At 50.0% G+C, this 21021-nt stretch overlaps 1 protein-coding gene across 1 annotated transcript in view; it reads left to right on the top strand.

Annotated features, from left to right (window-relative positions):
* The first annotated feature begins 8499 nt into the window (after positions 1-8499).
* LOC142570732 (uncharacterized) overlaps positions 8500-21021 on the top strand; it is a 36363-nt gene continuing 23841 nt past the window's right edge. Inside the window, exon 1 of the mRNA XM_075679076.1 lies at positions 8500-8874. Within this exon, the coding sequence (XP_075535191.1) occupies positions 8500-8874 (375 nt within the window). The remainder of the gene's footprint in view (positions 8875-21021) is intronic.

Raw genomic sequence — 21021 nt, 5'->3', positions numbered from 1 at the left:
TCTTCGTTGGATCTTAAATCAGGGTATTGGCAAACCGAAGTTGATGAACATGGTCGTGAAAAAACAGCGTTTGTGACACCTGACGGGCTTTATAAGTTCAAAATCCTCCCCTTCGGTCTCTGTTCTGCACCTGCCACCTTTCAGCGGATGATGGATACCGTGCTTGCTGAACTCAAATCGCAAACATGCCTCGTATACCTGGACGACGTCGTCGTGTTCTCGAGCACGTTTGACGAACATCTCACATGACTCGAGAGTGTCCTCGCTGTGATCCATACTGCTGGCCCCATCATCAAGCCTGAAAAATGCTACTTTGGGTTCCAAGAGCTCAAATTTCTTGGCCATGTCATTGGTCCTCAAGGCGTCGACCAGACCCCGACAAGTTAGCTGCTGTCGCCGAGTTTTCACCACCCACAGACAAGAAGGCTGTCCAACGCTTCCTTGGTTTGTGCGCATATTATAGGCGCTTCGTTGAGGGATTCTCGAGAATTGCTGAGCCTCTGACACGGCTTACACGCGACGATGCGCCTTTCATAAGGGCGGACGAGCAGCAGCAGTCGGTCAATGAATTTCGCAAGCGTTTGCAAGAGGTCCCAATACTTGCTCATTTCGACGAAGACGCTCACACTCAAATTCATACTGACGCCAGCATTGCGGGTCTCGGCGCAGTTCTTGTGCAGTGGCAAGCTGGTGCGGAACGCACCATTTCTTATGCAAGCCGCAGTCTCACCAAGGCTGAGAACAACTACTCAACCACTGAAAAAGAATGCTTAGCGGTTGTGTGGGAAATTGGGAAATTCCGACCCTACTTGTACGGTAGACCCTTTAAGGCTGTCAGCGATCACCACGCCCTGTGCTGGGTTGCCAACTTCAAGGATCCTTCAGGCAGACTAGCCCGTTCGAGCCTGCGTTTACAAAAGTATGATATTACAGTTGTCTACCGATCTGTAAGGAAGCCCAGTGACGCTGACTGTTTGTCACGCGCACCACTCACTACGACATCATCGGACCCTGACCATGACTTGCCATTTGTTGGAGTTATCGACGCCATAAAGATGGGTGAGCACCAGCTCGCTGACGCTGAGCTGCTGCCGCTGATCGAGCACCTCCAAGGACTGTCCCTGTCGTCCCTGTCTTTTTAACGCGCTATAAGCCTCACGATGTCTTACCAACAAGCCCAAATCACTGCTTTACAACCTCCAAGGAGTTGAACGTGTTTTACCCCGCTCGCTCGTGCGCGGCTTACCAGCATTCTACTTGCACAACAACGTCCTTTACAGGAAAAACTGCGGAAGTGTTCCCGATACGTACCTCCTTGTCGTGCCGTCGGCGTTACGCCAAGACACTCTGCAAGCCTGCCATGATAAGCCATGTTGAGTTGACATCCAAGTGCTGCCTTCCTGATTTGTAGACTATTGTCATGTCGTATTCTTGAAGCCGTAAGCTCCAGTGTGCCAAACGTCCAGAAGGATCTTTCATATGGGTCAACCAACAAAGGGAATGGTCATCACTTGCCACTTGAAAAGCGTGGCCATATAAGTACGGGTAAAACTTTTCCGACTGCCCATACGACAGCCAGACATTCTTTCTCCGTGGTCGAGTAGTCGGACTCAGCACGTGACAATGTTCTGCACGAATAGGCAACTACTCTCTCGGCACAGTCTTGCTACTGAACGAGAACAGCGCCAGCCCACGTTGCTTGCATCCGTGTGGATCGCTGTTGATGCATTCTCGTCGAAGTGAACGAGCACAGGCGGAGTTTCCGGAGGCTGCCGTAAATCATTGAATGCTGCTTCTTGCTCCTCTCCCCATACAAACGCAGCGTCTTCTCTTGTGAGGCCGGTCAGTGGAGAGGCGAGGTGCGCAAAATCCGCAATAAATCGCCGGTAATAGGCGCAGAGACCCAAGAAGCATCTGACTGACTTCTTATCCGTAGGCCGGGGAACTTTACGACGGCTGCGATTTTATTCGGGTCAGGCCTAACTACGTCTTAACTGACGACATGACCTAGGAACTGAAGTTATTCAAACCCAAAGTGGCATTTTTCTGGTTTCTGTGTAAGCCCCTCGGAGCGTGTGGCTTGAAGAACTGACAGCAGCCGTTATAGATGTTCTTCAAAACTGGCAGAAAAAACAATCACGCCGACGAGGTACACCAGACAAGTCTTCCACTTTAGACCGGATAGGACACTGTCCACCAGTCTTTGAAACGTGGCTGGGGTTGAGCAAAAGTCGAAAGGCAGTACCTTCAATTCGTAAAGCCCACCAGGCCTCACAAAAGAAGTCTACTCTCGATCGCCCTCATTCACCTCTATGTGCCAGTATCCAATTTAAGGTCCATATAGGAGAATTAACATGCATGCCATAGCCTGTCAAAAGGGTCGTCCAATCCGGGGCAACTGATAAACATCTTTCTTTCAACGTGATTCAACTTGCGACAATCAAGCACAACCTCAACGTACCATCTTTCTTCTTTACAAAAACTACAGGTGAAGTCCGAGTGCTATTTTATAGCTGTATTACATCATTCTATAGCATAGGTCTTCTCGACCTGCTGCTGTATTCCCTCACTTTCTTTCTGAGCCACACGATGCGGGTTGTGTCTAAGGGGTCTTGCTGCCTCCTCCGTGATGATGCGGTGCTTTCTCAGTGGCGATTGACCTACTTGCGACGTAGAGGTGAAGCACTGCTTAAACTATTTGAGCAGTTCCGTAAGACGGTGTCGTTCTGTTGGCGTTAAACCTGGAGCAACGTCAACAACGGGTATACATCGTGTTGTACATGCCTTGGCTTCTTCTTGCATGTCAAAACAGCCTTGAGGGTGGTCGATTTCATCTAGGTATGTGACAGCAGTGCCTTTACTGATGCGCCGACGTTCGTTTGTGAAATTTGTCAAGAGCACCTCCGCACGCCCGTTGACTAAGCCGATGATGCCACGCGCGATGGCAACGCCTTGGCGGAATAGAAAGGCAGTTACATGTTCCGCTACTGCGTCTTCTTTATACTGTGCGCCGCAACTGACGGAAGCAAGTCTGCATAATAGCGGCAGTATGCACACGTCCTCGTCAATAACACGTAAGGCTCGGCGTTTGGTTTCTGCGCCATGGGTCGTATCTACATCAGGGGAAAATGTTACCACGTCGCGTATGTTGACAACGGCACCGTATTCCTTAAGAAGTCGATTTCTAATGTAAGTGATTTGCAGCACTCCGGTACAATCACGAATGTGGCAACAAAAGCTACATTCCCGATTCTGAATCTTGCAGTACACTTGCCTGTAGGTGTCATTACGTGGTCTACAGCATTTCGAATGTAAGGGCCCGCCCGTTCCATTCTGACTTTCTTGACTTCGCGCACGTCAATCGTTGCAGCATGGTGGGCAGTCACCGTTTTGTGGGCGTCATCCTTTTTTGGCAACAGTGGCGGATTTTCCTGAACTTGAGGACTTGCTGCCTTCCCCCCAGAGGTCGTTGCTTTCAGTTTCCCCGCCGTTGGCTGGGAGATCGACCTCTGCCAACGTCAGAAAAACTTTAGATGTTCGGCGAGGAAAAACGTGCCGGAGATGGTGAGCGTGACCGTAGATTAAATGGGCCCACTTTCCGGCCAGCATGGCTGTCGTGGAAGGAGGCACGGCTTTCATTAGCGGCATGCGGACTTCCCTGGTGACCAGCTGGAAGATGAGGGCAAAAATGATAAATGTCTCCTGGCTCTCCACAATTATAACACAGTGATCGCCGATCTGGAGTGTGCCATATATCGATCTTGCGTAGCTGGAGTCGCCTTACAGGTTCCCGTTGGGCCAAGGCTGTGACGGGAGGCCGTTGAAGGTACTGCGGTGCCGGTATGGAAGGCAAAGGACGAGAAACAGCGTCTGCATAGCTGTATACGTTCGGCTTGTATGACAGCTAGGAAGACGATGGACGATGAACCGCGTCTACGTAGCTGTAGTCATTGGCCGGTATGACATCTCGGGACATGGCTCGAAAGGAACAAACGCCTGTCCGGGTTCCTGGCGCAAGACTTCAGTGACGGAGGCAACCGTGACCTCCTGCGGCGGCGGTGCATGTGCTGATGGTGCGTGTCTAGCGTTTGCCTTTGCAATTTTTTCGCGCAGAATCTGTCGGATCAGTTGGCGTAAGCAGGTCTCATCGGCCGTGACGAGTGCTGCGGCTCTTGTCGGTGCCCCAGTGACCAAGTGATCGTACTGTTGGTATCGTTGCTGCAGCACCCGCTCGATTGCCGTGGCCTCCTTAATGAACTCGTCCACGGTTGTCAGCGGATTGCGCACAAGGCCAGCGAACAGCTGTTCGTTGACACCCCGCACGAGATGGCTCAGCTTCTTTGCCTTGGACATGTTGGGATCTGCGCGGCGAAACCAACGCACCACATCTTCGGCAAACATTGTCATACCTTGTTTGTCTGTTGGATACGTAACTCAAGCAGACGTTCTGCGTTTTCACGTCGATTGATGTTCCAGAATGTATCGAGTAACCGACGGGAAAACTCGTCCCACGTCGTCAAACTTATCTCGTGGTTTCAAAACCAAGTCCTCGCATTGCCTTCAAGGGCGAAATTGACGTTCAAAAGATCCTGGTCTAAGCGCCAGTGATTAGATCTAGCTATCCGTTAATACTGCTCAAGCCTCAAAGTTTTCCCCAGCTTCGTGCACGTCACCACGAAAGGCGTCGGGAACCTGAAGATTTGGGACCGTTACTTGTGTTGGGCTGCTTGAAAGTGCCATTTCTGGAGTTGAGGTGGCCGTTGACAGACCTTATACTTGTGAGAAGCGAAATTCTGGGCACAAACTTTGCAGGTGGTGGCTCGTGCGGTGTACAGGCGCCTCGACGCGTGGTTGTCTTGAGGGGCTGGATGCAGGGCTGCTCGAAAGAGTACCGATCATGAGGCGATGGTACCCCGCACCACCTCCAGTGCCGGAAATTAAAAAGCACTTGGGCTTTATTCTGGCAAGTAGCAGTACCGCGTTGTACTCGAGAAGGACGTGCAGGATGCAGGCCAGCACAAAAGAACGTCTTTTTCTTTTCTTTATCGTGCTCCTACTCCCGAGCTGTCCGGTCGCCGTCTTTGTCATCGTCAGGGTGGAGTTGGCACATATAGTTACGCGGCAATGTTGTTACGCGCAGCTTACGCACAAGGCTATTTACAATATATGTACAACTATGTCAACAGTGACCAAGATGGGGACCCTATAGCAGTCGGGAAGACGTCGTGTTCCTGCTGCTCAGTGCAGCCACACTGTGGCACCTTGTCTGTATCATCACCTCCGGAAGCAGAACCATCGTCGTGGTGCTTATGCTACACATCAGTTGTGAAAGGTGCGTGATAGGGCATTAGTCTCGCTACTTGAACGATGTCACTTATAGCTGACAACGACGCTGAGAGGTCGCCGTGGATGATTTCATGTGTGACACCGGTTACCTGTCGCACCACACGATACGGATCAGTGTAATGGGATAGCAGTTTTTCGAAAAGGCGCACACAGCGGATACCAGACCAGAAAAGCACCAGAGAACACGGAGAAAAGTGCGCATCGCGATGGTGGCAATCATAGAGGCGTCTCCAATGCTCCTTTGAGGCTTCTGGACGGGAGGGAGCGCTGCCGCGGGCGTATTCTGTGGCAGACCCACGCGGGGTCTCGGCCGTAGTATGATAGAACGGCGAATAGCCGGCGGTTTCGTGACGCAATGACTTATACGCGAACGTCACATATGGTAAGTTAAGAGGCCGGTCGCGGTGGTCGGTCGCAACGTATTTCTAAAGCATGACAGGCGGTGGTCCGGTCGAGGCACTTCTTTAAGCCTTTGGTCTGTGGGTGGTAAAACGTGCTGAATTTGTGCTTTGCAAAGCAGGAGGGAAGGATGTCTTCAATGACTGCCGAGAGCAAGCTACCACCACTGTCAGTTAGTAATTGGAGTGGAGCGCCATTCACTAAAATGATGTCGTAGAGTGGAAAGTCAGTGACGCCAGTAGCGCAACTTGTCGGAAGGGCTCTTGTGATGGTGTACCGAGTAGCGTAATCAGTAGTGACGGCGACCCAATGATTTCCGAAGCCCGAGAGAAGAAACGGACCAAGAAGGTCTAGACCATCCCGAACAAGGGTTCGAGAGGGACGTCGATTACCTGGAGACATCCAGCTGAAAGCATGGAATGCTTCTTCCTGCGCTCACAGGGCTGAAAACCGCAACGTAACACCGCACGGAGCGGGCCAGAATGGGCCAAAGGAAGCGATGGCGGGCACGGTTGTGTATTTGCGTGAGACGCTCAAATGCCCAGTCAAGGGAACGTTTTGAAATTGGTGGCGCACAGTCGAACGCAGGTGCGATGCGATGATGAGCTGAAGGTCAGGGCCATGGGAATCAAAATTACGGTGATATAATGGACCCTCCTTGAGGAGAAAGATCTGGAGAGAGGCGCCACCAGGGGTTGACTCCAGCCGGTCGATAAGGGCTCGAAGAATCGCGCCATTGTTCGTTGCCGATTTGAAGTAACTGTGACACAGAGAAGACGGAAATGACTGCGTCCGCATCTGCCGGTTTTTCCACGGGGTAGCGAAACAAAAAATCTTCACCCTGGTGCAAGCGTCCGGGCTTACATACGACAGGGAAGGCATATTCTTGCAGTCGTAAAGCCCAGCGACAATGTCATCCCGCGGACTCCTTGAGCGAGCATAGCCAGCAGAGAGCCTGGTGATCAGTGATGACACGTCATAAGCGTCCGTACAAGTATGCCGAAACTTCGCAACTGCCCACACAAGAGCGAAGCACTCGCGCTCTGGTATTGAATAATTGCGCTAGGCGGGTGATAGGAGTCGGCTGGCATAGGCTATAACGCGATCATGTCGTAACAATATTGCTATTAGTTCACGGTATAATCATAATATATTCTCACAATAGTATTCGGCGACCGAGAGTGCCCCTCGCGTTATATTTATGCTCATGTTATCTAGCACCGCATAAGGCAACGTGCGATACAAATTTCGTTCAGTCTCATGCTCATTAAAGAAACACCAGACTTGCTTTTAAGCATTTGCTGTCACGGTCATTTATGCAAATAAGTTTCCACTTCCTTTGAACTTAGCTAGTGACGCCTCGCATTTTCTTCGATATAAGAAGTAACCCGCTGTGCTGTTATTAGTATCTCGACGCCCCACACGCAAACACATGAAGCAGCTTTAAGAAGTTTCTTCATTCTTCTACGGCTCTTCTGTGCCTTTATTTGACTGCGCTACTCCTGTAAAAATATGTAAAATTATAGTCGCGTAGCCGACGAAAAAGAATGAGGGCGCATGTGAATCGATATTGTTTCAGTACCATAGTGCGATCAATCGCATTTTTTCTTGTAGGAGTCTCGAGACCTAAAAAAGCAGAAAACTACTTCAGTGTTTCTCTCGGACACAGCCTAGCCAATACAGCAAAGAACACAGGAAATAAAGAGCACGTAGTGCAGCTTCAAGATTGCTCACTGTTGGTGACACGAGCACTGGTAACAGTAACCATGCCTATAAACAAGCAATGCTACAAGTTCGCTAGTAATGAGCAGCGAACGTGTATTTCTTTTCTTTTCTTACTTTTCATCCTCACCGCCATGAAGTGGCATCTTGAATTCCTTTGAAGCATACATATGAAGTGTGGAAAATCTGTGGGTAAAGTTTATCTGCAATGAAATAAAATTAAAAGCTCCGTTTCCGTGATGACAACAGTCAGTCCATGCGTAACCGCTGCGTGAGGGCCCTTGTTTATTCAGAGCGTTTGCGTATAAGCAAATAAACAAAACAAGCAAATATCTATCAGGTAGCTTAAGGAATAATGATATAAGGTTAAATAAATCAATGCAACCCTGCCTCGTGCAGGAAGTTCAGCAAGGCTCTTTATTAAAAGCAGTCATCATTCAGCGTGCTGAAGCAAGCCTGCCGGTCCCTGGGGAGGCCAGACCTTCTGAACGAGGGATCCCGGGCGTGTCGAGGGCACGGGACTGTTCACAACAAGTGGCGCACGCCGGTATCTCGGGACCGGGTCGTACTGTTCGAAAAAGTGGTGACTTCCTTGTTGAATCGCTTCAATTTCAAGTGAATGCAAAGGTAAAGGCTACCCCAGCCAGCATCCCCTTGAAGAAAACTTTGTTCACCTTTCTGAGGTTTCGAGGGGAGGGAGCAGGTGGGCGCACGAGAGAATAAGAGCACGTGTTCCATCGAACGGATCCCTTTAGAGCTAGGAGAAAAAAAAAACGTAATCCTTAAGATAGTCGCTCGCGGATACGTATTCTTGTTGTTGTCTTGTTCTTTGTTATCGGTCTGAAAAGGTCACAGCGGCGGTTCCACAGCAGGGACCTTAAGTTTCAAATAGTAAATGACCGACTTCTATGCCAATTTCTTCGTAGTGGGTAAGCGCCATTACTTAAGAAGCAAGGAAGGGAGCAACCTAGTGCATTTCGTTTGCTGGTTACCACGCCTGAACCCCGTCTCCACCTCTCTCTACCCTTCAGAATGCCGGCCGTTTCTACCGTGCTCTTCCTACTGCTATGCCACGTCGTCGCGGACCTCACCACCGCGCCTCCGATGGAGTCTGCTTTGGAGTCGCTGACGGCAAAAGAAGAGCCCTCGACTCTGCCGGACTACGACGCGTACCGCGTCCAAGAGCGGCAGAAGAACACGGAGCTCGCCGCAGTCAACGCCGGAAACGGGGACGGCGCCAACGCCAGCAGCCGGCACGCAACGCCTGCAGCTTCGGTTCCCGCAGTGCCGCAGTCCAGCAGCTTCAGCGGGGACAGCGGCTCGGTGCGCACCGGCGCTGGTGGCGATGGCAAGTGGCGCGGGCCCGAGCTCCTCCGTCGATTCCTGCATTTCATGCACCAAAATCAGGTACGAAAATGTTCTCATTATGCGCACCCGGGGTAAATGTTTTGCTGTGATCCTGCTTCCTGTCGTTGCGTGTGGACCAGTTTTGCGGAATGGGTGCTGCCATATTCCGTTCCAATTCCATTCCGAGTAATACTCGCGATTCTATTCCTTTCAATTCCTCGAAATGAAAAGAACTTAGCCCATTCCCACTGCGGGAATGGCCGGGCAGTTCAAATTCATTCCTGTAATTCCTCAACGTAGGAAAGGCATCTTGGTGGTATTATCGAGTTACCGATGAACGCACCATAAAGCTGATGTCATCCGACGCGTCAAGAACATCAGAAATACGCAAAGCATGTTACCAAGGTCGAGGGATTGTAGCTTGGTGACATATCTCGTGCTGTACAAGAACCCTACTAATTCCCACATCGGCAGTTCCTCCGCTACCTATGGTATTTGCATGATGAGCATGTTTTAACGGCATGTAATAATTTAATATTGTTTAAGCCCAAATGGGTTAATTGTAAAATGACAACTTAGCGTATTTTTGCTTAGGTGTCATCGGGATTTTAACATGCGGCAATAAAGGTCGCAAGCACTGCAAGGCCCGAAAAGACGACTTATGTTAGTTTTATTAATCTAAATTTTGCAACAAAATGTCATGAGCTAAATGGGCGCTTCGCCGTTTAGTTCTGAAAACTCGAACTGCAAATGACGGCTACTCCAACAGTTAGTTCTAAAAAAAAAGTGAGATAAAACAGTCGCCTTCTACCCATGTGCTGCGCTTCACAAACATGAGCTGCTCGAAAGAGGTGCTTGCCAGCCGATTTCGCTTCGCTGTTATTATCAGGGATGCCGTAGAAAACACACGTTCCGCGTCAGCCGACGTCGCATTCACAATGAAAACTGCCCTTGCGAGGCGGGAAAGCAAGGTAAAGCGGTTAGCATTCGCTTTCCAATGGGTGACGGGTTTAACGGTGTCTGCGCAAGTCCCCTCTTTAAGGTAAAGCGAAACTTCCCCTGCAATGGATCCAGGTACAGTGTCTTGATGGGCATTCTCAATTTGCTTGATGTTTTTATTCATTTGTATTTATTATTTACAAGATACTGCAGGCCCATGCGCGCCTATGCAGAAGTGGTAAAATTACAAAAATGCCCATACATGCATTCAGAAGAAAAGAGAACGCTGACATCTGTGTCGCGAAAATAGCAGATCAAAAATTAATCAGATCAATTGAGCCAGTGCTGTTTAATAATGATAATGATAATGGGGAAAAGGAAAATTTGAAGGCATTAGTTCTTGTTTGATAGGGAGTTAAGGATTCAGAATGGTGATGTCTGGTTTGTCTTGTGCTGCTTTCGACTCAATCATTTCCAGTGCATTATTATTGAGTATTTTATGTGTATCCCAGACGGTGCATGCATCTTCCATTTTCGGCCTGATTAGCGATTTGTATGCACGAAGTTTAGTTTCTGGGGGCTCTTGTTTTATTTTACGATGCAGAATACACAGTGGGCTAAATAATGCAGCACATACATTTGAGACATGAGAATTTCAACTGAGATTGTTAGTTATTGTCACACCTGAATATTTATATTCATTACATCGACGAGAGGATGAGTAAGAAGACTATAGGGAAACGCCCACCTCGTTTTCTTTCTTTTTTTTTGGGGGGGGGGGCGCGGGGGGTTATCTGCATGTATACTGGTTTTCTTCATTTAGCGTCCTTTCCCATTCTTTACACCATAAATAAATGTTATGAAGGTTAGCATTCAAACGTTCCTGATTCTCTTGGCAAGCAATCTCATGAAACAAAATGCAGTCGTCTGCGAACAAGCGTATTTGTACTGGTTCAGTAATAGCGCTAACAATATCATTAATAAAAAATTAAATATAAGATTGGTCCTCGTGGTACCCCGCAAGTAACTGGCAAACGACGCGAGTGGTGACCATTAACATAAACTGACTGTGTGAGATTTGCTAAGTAGGCGGAAATCCAGTTTATTATGAAATAGGGGAGGCTAATCTATCTTACTTGAAAATTAACTTTTCATGTGAAACAAGGTCGAGCGCTTTTCGAAAGTCCAAATAAATGACGTCAGTTTGACCAGACTTGTCGATAACGCTTGCCAAATTGTGAAATTCTGTGGTTAGTTGTGTGACCGTAGAAAAGCCCTTCCTAAAACCATGTTGAAAGAAGGATAGAATGTTATTATCTGCAAGAAACTTGATTATGTAATTAGCGGCAATATTAAATTCTGGGATTTTACGTGCCAAAAACACTTTCTGGTTATGAGGCACGCCGTAGTGGAGGACTCCGGAAGTTTCTAATACATGAGGTTCTTTAACGTGCACCTAGATCTAAGTACACGGGTGTCTTCACATTTCACCCCCATCGAAATGCGGCCGCCCTGGCCGGGAGTCGATCCCGCGACCTCGCGCTCGGCAGCCCAACACCATCGCCACCGAGTAACCACGGCGGGTATAGCGGCGATATGCTAAAGCATCTTACAGCTCGAAAAAGTCAGAGATATAGGACGATAATTTGAAATCAGCGATGTGTCACTTTTCTTCTGTATGGGCGCCACACGCGCCATTCGCCAGTCAGCAGGTAGATCCGCAGATGACATGGATTTGCGAAAATGCGTGCAAGGTGTTGGGCGAGCATCTCTGCGTAGTGACGAAGGAACGCATTTGGAACATCGTCAGAGTCGGGTGATGCTTTGGTCGTCACGTTAAGAATCGTAGCCACAACACCTTTTAATGATCCAATATCTTCGAGATCAGAGCATGATACAGGGCTGTGGCTTACTCTTTCAGAAGGGACGGAAAACACGCTATGAAAATATAAGATGTTCCGGACTGGCCTCTTTGGCAACAATTCGAACATCGTCGAGTTCTATCTCTTTAACAGACTTTTTTCCTTTCATTCAAGAAGACCCAGCATTTCTGAAGTGATTCTTTTAAAAAATTTGGCCGGTTATGTTGAATACATGCCATTTGGAACGTTTCAACGCCTCATTAAACACCATTCGAGCGGTTTTAACAATGTTTGTAGCTCATCCTTTTTTTAAGGCGCTTAAGTTTTCTTTTCAGATGCAAGATGTCTCTCGTTATCCAGGGATTCGTATTTATATTCTTAGTATTGTTTGGTACGAAATTATCTAGACAGTAAGTGAATATCTGTTAATATTGATTCCAATGCATATTAACATCTGGCCCTTGAAAGCTGCTGAATTTTAGTTGAAGGTAATCCACGACACTCTAATCCCTGGCACGAGAAAAATATTTTACAGAAACTATTTCAAAGGGAGGAATACAATGTTTTTCAAGCGTATACGATAACAACACCATTGCATGATAAGAAATGCTAGGATGCACAGACTGTATATTCTTCGCTTGTCCTTGGAACAAAAACAGGATCTAAGATTGAACAGGATGCACCGCAAGCTCGCGTAGGCTCGGTTACTACTTGTTGCACATCCAGGTTAAGCATAATATCAAGCAACGATCCAACATCTCAACACTGATCTGTATTTCAAAAAGGATAATGCCACTCAACAGAAGGTAAATTAATATCGCCAACAATGATTACTTGTTTGCAAGAAAATGACCCTAATGATCGCGTAGATCTTTCAGAAGTCGCGGTGGAGCTTCCCGTGCTGTTGTAATCGCACCGCTGGCGCGAGTTGTTGGGAACTCGGCGCTGGCGCCCGTGGTTGCACCTGGGTCGCAAGCCCCAAGGGTAGCGTTGGCCTGGCGGCCTGGGGTACAACTGGAAGCATCCGAAGGTCCCGGCAAAGCATGAGTCGACTGGTAACAACAAAACAACTTGTTTATTCTAACATCGCAAAGAGTTGGCGGTCAGGTTGACCGAAGTAGAGAGACGGGAGAGCACGTTACTCAACAGAAGAAATCGGAGCCTTCTTTTTGCGTCCGGGGGCAGCTGCTTTTATACTCTCGCAGTTGAGGGCAAGAAGGAACCCCTCTATAGACGAGCACGTGACGGTGCCGCTCGGGCACAATGGGATAAGGTGGCGCAGCGTCGTGTCGGCGCCACTCGGACCCCCTTGCTTCACAGTTGTTGGGAGCTCCTCTCCCCGGCTTCCGCGCTTCGACAAGCGTGGGCACAATGGGAAGAGAAGGAGGAGCAGCCGTCGTGTCGGCGCCGCTCGGACCCCCTTGCTTCACAGTTGTTGGGAGCTCCTCTCCCCGGCTGCCGCGCTTCGACAAGCGTGGGCACAATGGGAAGAGAAGGAGGAGCAGCCGTCGTGTCGGCGCCGCTCGGACCCCCTTGCTTCACAGTTGTTGGGAGCTCCTCTCCCCGGCTGCCGCGCTTCGACAAGCGTGGGCACCAATATGCACATACACTCACACACGCACATGAAGACACGTGGCATTGGAACATGCCTGGACGCGCTTGGCAGGGAGGCGTAGCGGCGGCGCCGAACGGGCCAAAATGTCTGCCGCTTTGAACGAAGCCCTGGCGTCTGTTGTATCCTCGCCGGCTTTACCGCGCGTCGTAGGCGAAACGTAACAGACCGCCCCGCCGGGGGAAGGAGATCCCGATGGTCAGGGGACTGCATCCGCTGTCCGGAGGGATGTCGCTCGATGATGCTCATAACCGAAGTCGGGCGTCCCTCGACGTTTCTTGAGCGCAGCGCACAGAGAAGACCTCGTTCTCTCGTTCAGGTTCGCACGGGACACTGCAAAGTGACTTCGGGAGAGTTCACATTTTTGTTCTCGTTCCCGGCAAGCGTTAGAACTACGCTGAAACTCAACCGCTCAGTCAGCAAGCACGGCACAACCCTCACTAAGCCCTGCCAGGCTCTTTCCCCTTTTATACCACTGCCTAGTTCCTTACAGTAGTCTAGCAGCACTCAGAACGCGTCCACAAATTGGAAAATTGCACTAGAAAGCATGTCATCACTTTGAAACACTACACAAAAACAATATGTTAAAAAATCCTGCCTCAGGAAGAAAAACATCAGTAACAAACAATTTGGAGGCTGATTCCTACGTTAGGGGCTTCGACTTAAGCCATCGGCGTTACCGTTGAGACTCCCCTTTTTGTAACGCACCTCAAAGGAATATTGTTGCAAAGCGAGGCTCCAGCGCAGGAGGCGGCCATTTTTGGGAGAGATGGTCTGCAACCATTGGAGAGGGCAGTGATCCGTCTCAATGATAAACCTCGAGCCGGCTAGATAGCATGACAATTTCTGAACGGCCCACACGAGACATGCACACTCTTTCTCGGTGGCGCTATACGCCTGCTCACGACTGGTCAGCTTACGACTAGCATACAGGACGGGGTGTTCTACTTCTCCATTTTCCCGTTGGCACAGTACAACGCCCATGCCTCGCTCACTAGCATCGCACTGAACAACGAACCCTTTTGTATAGTCTGGCGATCGTAGCACAGGCTGGCTTGTTAGGGCACTCTTTAGGACGCTAAAAGCTCTTTCCTTTGTCTCGTCCCAGACGACTGTTTGGGGCTCTGTTTTTCTTAGAGCATCCGTAAGGGGAGCCGCGATATCAGAGTACCTGGGGATGTACCTCTGATAGTAGCCGGCGACACCTAAGAACGACCGAATATCGGTCTTCGTGCGCGGTTGCGGGAAGTCTCGCACAGCGGCCACCTTTATTTCAGAGGGGCGGCGACGACCCTGACCAATCACGTGACCGAGGTAGACAACCTCGGCCTGTGCTAACTGGCACTTGGGAGCCTTGATTGTCAAGCCCGCTTCGCGCAGGCGGGTTAGCACTGCCCGCAAGTGTGCGATATGCTCAGACCAGGATGCGGAGAATATCGCTACGTCGTCTAGATACGGTAAAGCGAATTCTTGCTGTCCCCGCAACACTTTATCCATGAGGCTTGAAAAACAGTATGGCGCGTTCTTCAAACCAAAACTCAACACTTTAGGACGGAATGTTCCCATTGGTGAAATGAACGCCGCATACCTACTAGCCTCTTCTGTAAGTGGAACCTGCCAATAACCCCTGACAAGATCTAGGGTGGAAATAAACTGAGCGCTACTAACTTTCTCAAGGCGCTCCTCGATGTTAGGGATCGGATAAATTTGATCCTTAGTGATGGAATTAAGCCTGCGGTAGTCGATGCAAGGACGAGGTTCCTTGCCCGGCACCTCAACTAAAATCAAAGGGGAGGTATAATCACTCTCACCTGCCTCAATAACACCGAGCTGTAGCATTTTCTTTACCTCAGCCTCCATAATATCGCTCTGGCGGGGTGACACCCGGTACGCCTTGGATCGTACTGGCTCTGGGGAGGTAAGTTCTATGTCATGAGTAAGGACAGAAGTCCTACCAGGCCTCTCAGAGAACAGACCTTGAAACTCTTGTAAGAGCTGGTGTAGTTCGGTTTTCTGTTCAGGCGACAGCGATGCTTTACTGATTAAGTCACTAATGACTTGATCGGTGTCTTCCCTGTTCGTCACTGAGCCTAGTCCCGGAAGCTCGACCGGAAGCTCTTCAGGAACGTTTACCATCATGCACACTACTGCTTCCCTTTGTCTATAAGGTTTGAGCAGATTACAGTGGTAAACTTGCTGTGCTTTCCGCTTTCCTGGCAGACTCACCACGTAGTTAACGTCCGACAGTTTCTGAACAATTCGTGCTGGGCCTTCCCACTGCACGTCTAGTTTGTTGTTTAGCGATGTGCGCAATATCATGACCTCATCGCCCACCTCAAAACGACGGGCCCTGGCGGTCCGATCATAATAAACCTTGGCCTTCTGCTGGGCCTTTGCCATTGCTTCACCTGACAACTCCTGTGCCCTTCTTAAGCGTTCGAGGAGCTTAAGCACGTACTCCACCACGACTGGGTCGTCGCCCCTGCCTTCCCACTATTCTCGAAGCATGCGAAGCGGAGATCGAAGCGAGCGACCGTACACCAGCTCAGCTGGCGAAAACCCCGTAGCTGCATGCGGCGCGGTCCGTAATGCAAACATCACCCCAGGCAGACACAGCTCCCAGTCAGTTTGATGTTCAAAACACAAGGCTCTCAACACGCGCTTCATGACGGAGTGGAGCTTCTCAACGGAATTCGACTGTGGGTGGTACACTGAGCTGTGTAACAGCTTTACCCCACACCTTTCGAGAAAAGTTGTCGTCAAAGCGCTAGTAAACACTGTGCCCTGATCTGATTGGATTTCCGCAGGAAAACCAACTCGCGCAAATATGGACAGTAGTGCATTGACTATCTCAACTGAGCTGAGTTCTTTAAGCGGCACTGCTTCAGGGAACTTTGTCGCTGGGCAGATCACAGTCAAAATGTGTCTGTACCCCGTGGCTGTTACCGGCAGAGGTCCCACTGTATCAATAACGAGCCGTCTAAAAGGCTCCGTAATGATAGGTACCAATCTCAACGGCGCCCTTGATTTGTCCCCTGGTTTGCCCACCCGCTGACAGGTGTCACATGTCCTCACGAAATGGTCTGCGTCCCGAAAACACCCTGGCCAATAGTACTCTTGCAAGAGACGGTCCTTAGTTTTCTTAACTCCTAGGTGTCCGGACCACGAACCCCCGTGCGACAAGCGCAACAGATCCTGACGATAGCATTGAGGCACGATCAGCTGATCGAACTCCACTCCTCTGCGGTCTAGATACTTCCGGTACAGGACTCCACCTCTTTCCACAAAACGAGCATTTTTCTTAGCGATACCTTCCTTGACATTGCAGCGCACGTTTTCTAGGCTGCCATCCTTTTTTTGCTCGGCTATCAAAGCCGACCGGCTGACTTTTAGCAACCTATTAAGTCCGTCTGACGTAGGCGCGATGAGCAAATCTGCAGATAGCTCTTCTAACTTTCCCGCATCGGGATTTTCCTCTCCAGTATCTGGTGCCTTGAACGTTACAGACTCAATTTTATTCAGTTCGGTCGTGCTCTGAATATCGGCTTGCTGCGCCTCTGACCCTTTTTCATTGTTTGATAACGTCGGCCCCGCAACTACCGCCTTTGCAGCGAGCTCCCGAACCTTCGATCTGGTTAATGCCTGAACACTAGCCTCACCAAACAAAAGCCCCTTCTCGCGCAGGAGGTGATCGGACCTGTTCGAAAATAGGTACGGGTACTGGGGGGGCAGCATAGATGACACTGCGGCCTCCGTCTCAAGCGCTCCGAAAGGTCCTTCGATAAGCACCTTTGCTACCGGCAGACACACGCTATGAGCTTCCACGGCTTGCTTGATCCATGCGCACTCGCCCGTGAACATATGGGGTTCTACGTAAGAGGGGTGAACTACATCCATCGTAGCTGCGGAATCGCGAAGTACTCGGCACTCTTTCCCGTTCACGAGGAGGTCTCGCATGTAAGGCTCGAGAAGCTTCATGTTCTCGTCAGTGCTGCATAATGACAAAAACACAACTTTTGGTGTTGTTTCCGGACACTGCGCCGAAAAGTGACCCGGCTTCTGGCACGTATAACAAACGCGCGCTTGCCTCGTCTCGAACCGCTTTCTGCGTTCGGCTTCGGCTGCCGCCGTCTCCTTAGGTTCGGTCGCACTGCTTTCACTCGCATCCGCACTACGTGTGTTCCCCTTTGCTCTCATGGGTGTGAACTTCGGCCTCTCAAACTTCCAGCCAAATTCACCCTTTTGACCGTCCTTAGCTCCGCGAGCCCGACGCGTCACAAACTCCTCGGCTAGCTCAGCGGCTTTAGCCACCGTACAAACGTCTGGCCTATCCAAGACCCAGTACCGCACGTTCTCAGGTAACCGACTATAAAACTGTTCTAGCCCAAAACACTGCAGAACTTTATCGTGGTCACCGAACGCTTTCTCTTCTTTGAGCCACTCTTGCATGTTTGACATAAGCTTGTAGGCAAACTCTGTATATGACTCATTCTTGCCTTTCTCACTTTCCCGAAACTTCCGACGGAACGCCTCCGCTGACAGCCTGTACTTTTTTAGCAGACTCGATTTCACTTTGTCGAAATCCTCTGCCTCCTCTCTATCCAAGCGAGCGACTACGTCGGCCGCCTCGCCGGGTAACAAAGTGAGCAAGCGCTGTGGCCACGTTTCCCGAGAGAACCCCTGCTTCTCGCACGTTCGCTCAAAGTTAACCAGGAACAAACCAATGTCCTCTCCAAGCTTAAACGGCCGCATCAGGTCAGTCATTTTGAACAATACGCGTTCTCCTGCACCGTGTGCCTGACTTCCATTACGAGCGCGTTCCATCTCTACCTCAAGACGCTTCATTTCCAAAGCGTGTTGACGGTCGCGCTCTTCTTGCTCTCGCTCTTTCTGTTCTTTAATTTCGCGCTCCTGTCTTTTTGACCTCTCCTCAATAGTCTCAAGGCATTCCGACAGCTCGTCATCCTCAGCCTCTAACTCAAGAATAGCCTTTAGCAGTTCTGGTTTTCTGAGTTTGTCTGAGACATCCAGACCCAACTCTCTTGCAAGCTCCAACAATTTCGGTTTGCGCAACGACTTCAAATCCATGGCTGCTCTGAATGCTGCTTTCTCTACTGCCTATTATTGTCTTGCCGCAATCTAACCCGGCAGCAACGACAACCACAATTACCAGCTCTGTTTCTGACACTAACAAAAGCCTGGCAAAGCTCAGAAGAAGAAAGTCCCGCACTCACCAAACCTCGCAGCCAAGAATTCAGCGCAGTCGTTCCGCTGCAGGCAACCAGTCATCACACAGGGCTCGTTTCACTGCTCCCGGATCGTTGTTGAGCTGCTCAGCATACAGTCAACTGCATATCTTCGCTGCTGGCCTCCGTTGTCGCGATCTCACCGCTGGCAGACAGTTGTTGTAATCGCACCGCTGGCGCGAGTTGTTGGGAACTCGGCGCTGACGCCCGTGGTTGCACCTGGGTCGCAAGCCCCAAGGGTAGCGTTGGCCTGGCGGCCTGGGGTACAACTGGAAGCATCCGAAGGTCCCGGCAAAGTATGAGTCGACTGGTAACAACAAAACAACTTGTTTATTCTAACATCGCAAAGAGTTGGCGGTCAGGTTGACCGAAGTAGAGAGACGGGAGAGCACGTTACTCAACAGAAGAAATCGGAGCCTTCTTTTTGCGTCCGGGGGCAGCTGCTTTTATACTCTCGCAGTTGAGGGCAAGAAGGAACCCCTCTATAGACGAGCACGTGACGGTGCCGCTCGGACACAATGGGATAAGGTGGCGCAGCGTCGTGTAGGCGCCACTCGGACCCCCCTTGCTTCACAGTTGTTGGGAGCTCCTCTCCCCGGCTGCCGCGCTTCGACAAGCGTGGGCACAATGGGAAGAGAAGGAGGAGCAGCCGTCGTGTCGGCGCCGCTCGGACCCCCTTGCTTCACAGTTGTTGGGAGCTCCTCTCCCCGGCTGCCGCGCTTCGACAAGCGTGGGCACCAATATGCACATACACTCACACACGCACATGAAGACACGTGGCATTGGAACATGCCTGGACGCGCTTGGCAGGGAGGCGTAGCGGCGGCGCCGAACGGGCCAAAATGTCTGCCGCTTTGAACGAAGCCCTGGCGTCTGTTGTATCCTCGCCGGCTTTACCGCGCGTCGTAGGCGAAACGTAACAGTGCTCTATAAACCACGGACAACAATAAAGCACGCGCTGAAAAGAACAATTGAAAAGTAACACTTTCGTGATTATCTATGACGAAAGTGTTTGCTTGGCCCTGCTTCGGAGTCTGCATTCGCGACGGTGCTGGCACTGTCCTGTCCTACAAAAGAGGCCCCCTCCCGAGCATTGGGTGATGCGCTGACCTGCAGACCTTCGTCGATAGAGTCTCGGGCAAAGGCGTGAGTCTAGACATGGGGAACAGTAATGCAAAAGGGTTCGGAAGGGGGGGGGGGGTGTAGTACGAGGTGAGACAGCTCGCTAGCTGGTATGCGAAAGCTTGCAGTGAACATAAACCTCGCGTCAGTGTCAATACACATCACAACTTAGAGAAGCGCTTCTTCGAATATGCGCCCGAATTGCTCACGACGACAGAAGCAAAACCTAAATATGGGAGGGTGGGGAGACAGCAGGCGGCAGGGGTGAAGGCGTCGCCGAGGTAAAAAAAAAACGCAAGGCTGTAAGGGAGGGGAGTATGCTGCCGCCGTGTTTCTGCGCGACCGCTACTAGCGGCATAGAGCCATGGTTACGCGAAGAATCGAGGCAAACTTCGGAGCAACTCAGTCTATAAGGACAGCATTGTAGTAGGCGCGTTGCTTATAAATGTACCGTGCTTGTAATCAGCCAAGCTATATTAAAAATACTTCTCTATTGTTAAATTCGAGGCCCTGACTCACTTATGTTTGAACGTGGGCTGGGTTGGTTCTTCGGCATATTTTGACAAAAAACATCGTGTTGTCGAAAAAGTGCTCTATTTTTGGAAAAATACTTATTTACATTCCCATTCCATTACCGTCAAGAGACGCTTAATTCCATTCCCATTTCATTCCTCCAAGTGTTGTCACCATTCCATTCCGGGACCGCGAAAACGTAAAATGATTCCGGAGTCATTGCAATTCATGAGTCCTAACTCCGCAACACTGTTGTGGACACTCCTCGTAGAGTAGTCTGAAGCCTCGACGAGATAGGGCAGCGGACTTCTGCTTTGTACCCTCGACTCATGTAACAACCAATTAATAGAGGCCTTCGGCCGATCTCTGAGTACATAGGCTGTGTAACAAGCCTTACATCAAAGCCTTCCGTCGAAGAAGCTGCCTGTGACTCAACTTTTCTTTACATCGGTCTCGCCGTGCAACTGGTCGCTCATGCCTGCGCATCGGCGGGCTCGGTGCGAATCAACGGTAAGCGTTTTCTTTTCTCGCGCGACAATGTGCAACCGTCTTGTTTCGTGCGCACAGTCGTCATTTTACTGTATGTCTAGTTCATTAAACAATAAGTTGTTTCTTCACTCTGCTTCTAATTGCAAGAAAGTACGGGTTTGTGCGCATTCTAAACTTTAAAAGTGAATCCAGCGTTGGGGCTATATCTGTTGCGTCTCGAAGATATTGTAAGTAGCGGTTGAAGACGAAGGGCTCAGACAAGCTGGAGCGCCAAGTGCACTACTAAAGAGGCGCACAGGTACGCCTCTGGTGAAGCAAGGGTAATAGTATTTATTGCAGTGCGCCAACCTTTGCAAGTTCATCTACGTCATGGAGTTTACGTCAATGATAACTATACGTGGCATAGAAGCTCCGCTTAGAGAGC

This window comes from Dermacentor variabilis, chromosome 2 (genome assembly GCF_050947875.1).
Source record: "Dermacentor variabilis isolate Ectoservices chromosome 2, ASM5094787v1, whole genome shotgun sequence".
In the NCBI taxonomy this organism is placed as follows: domain Eukaryota; kingdom Metazoa; phylum Arthropoda; class Arachnida; order Ixodida; family Ixodidae; genus Dermacentor; species Dermacentor variabilis.
The sequence above is the reverse complement of the archived record's forward strand: the minus strand, read 5'-3'. Positions and strand labels throughout refer to the sequence as shown.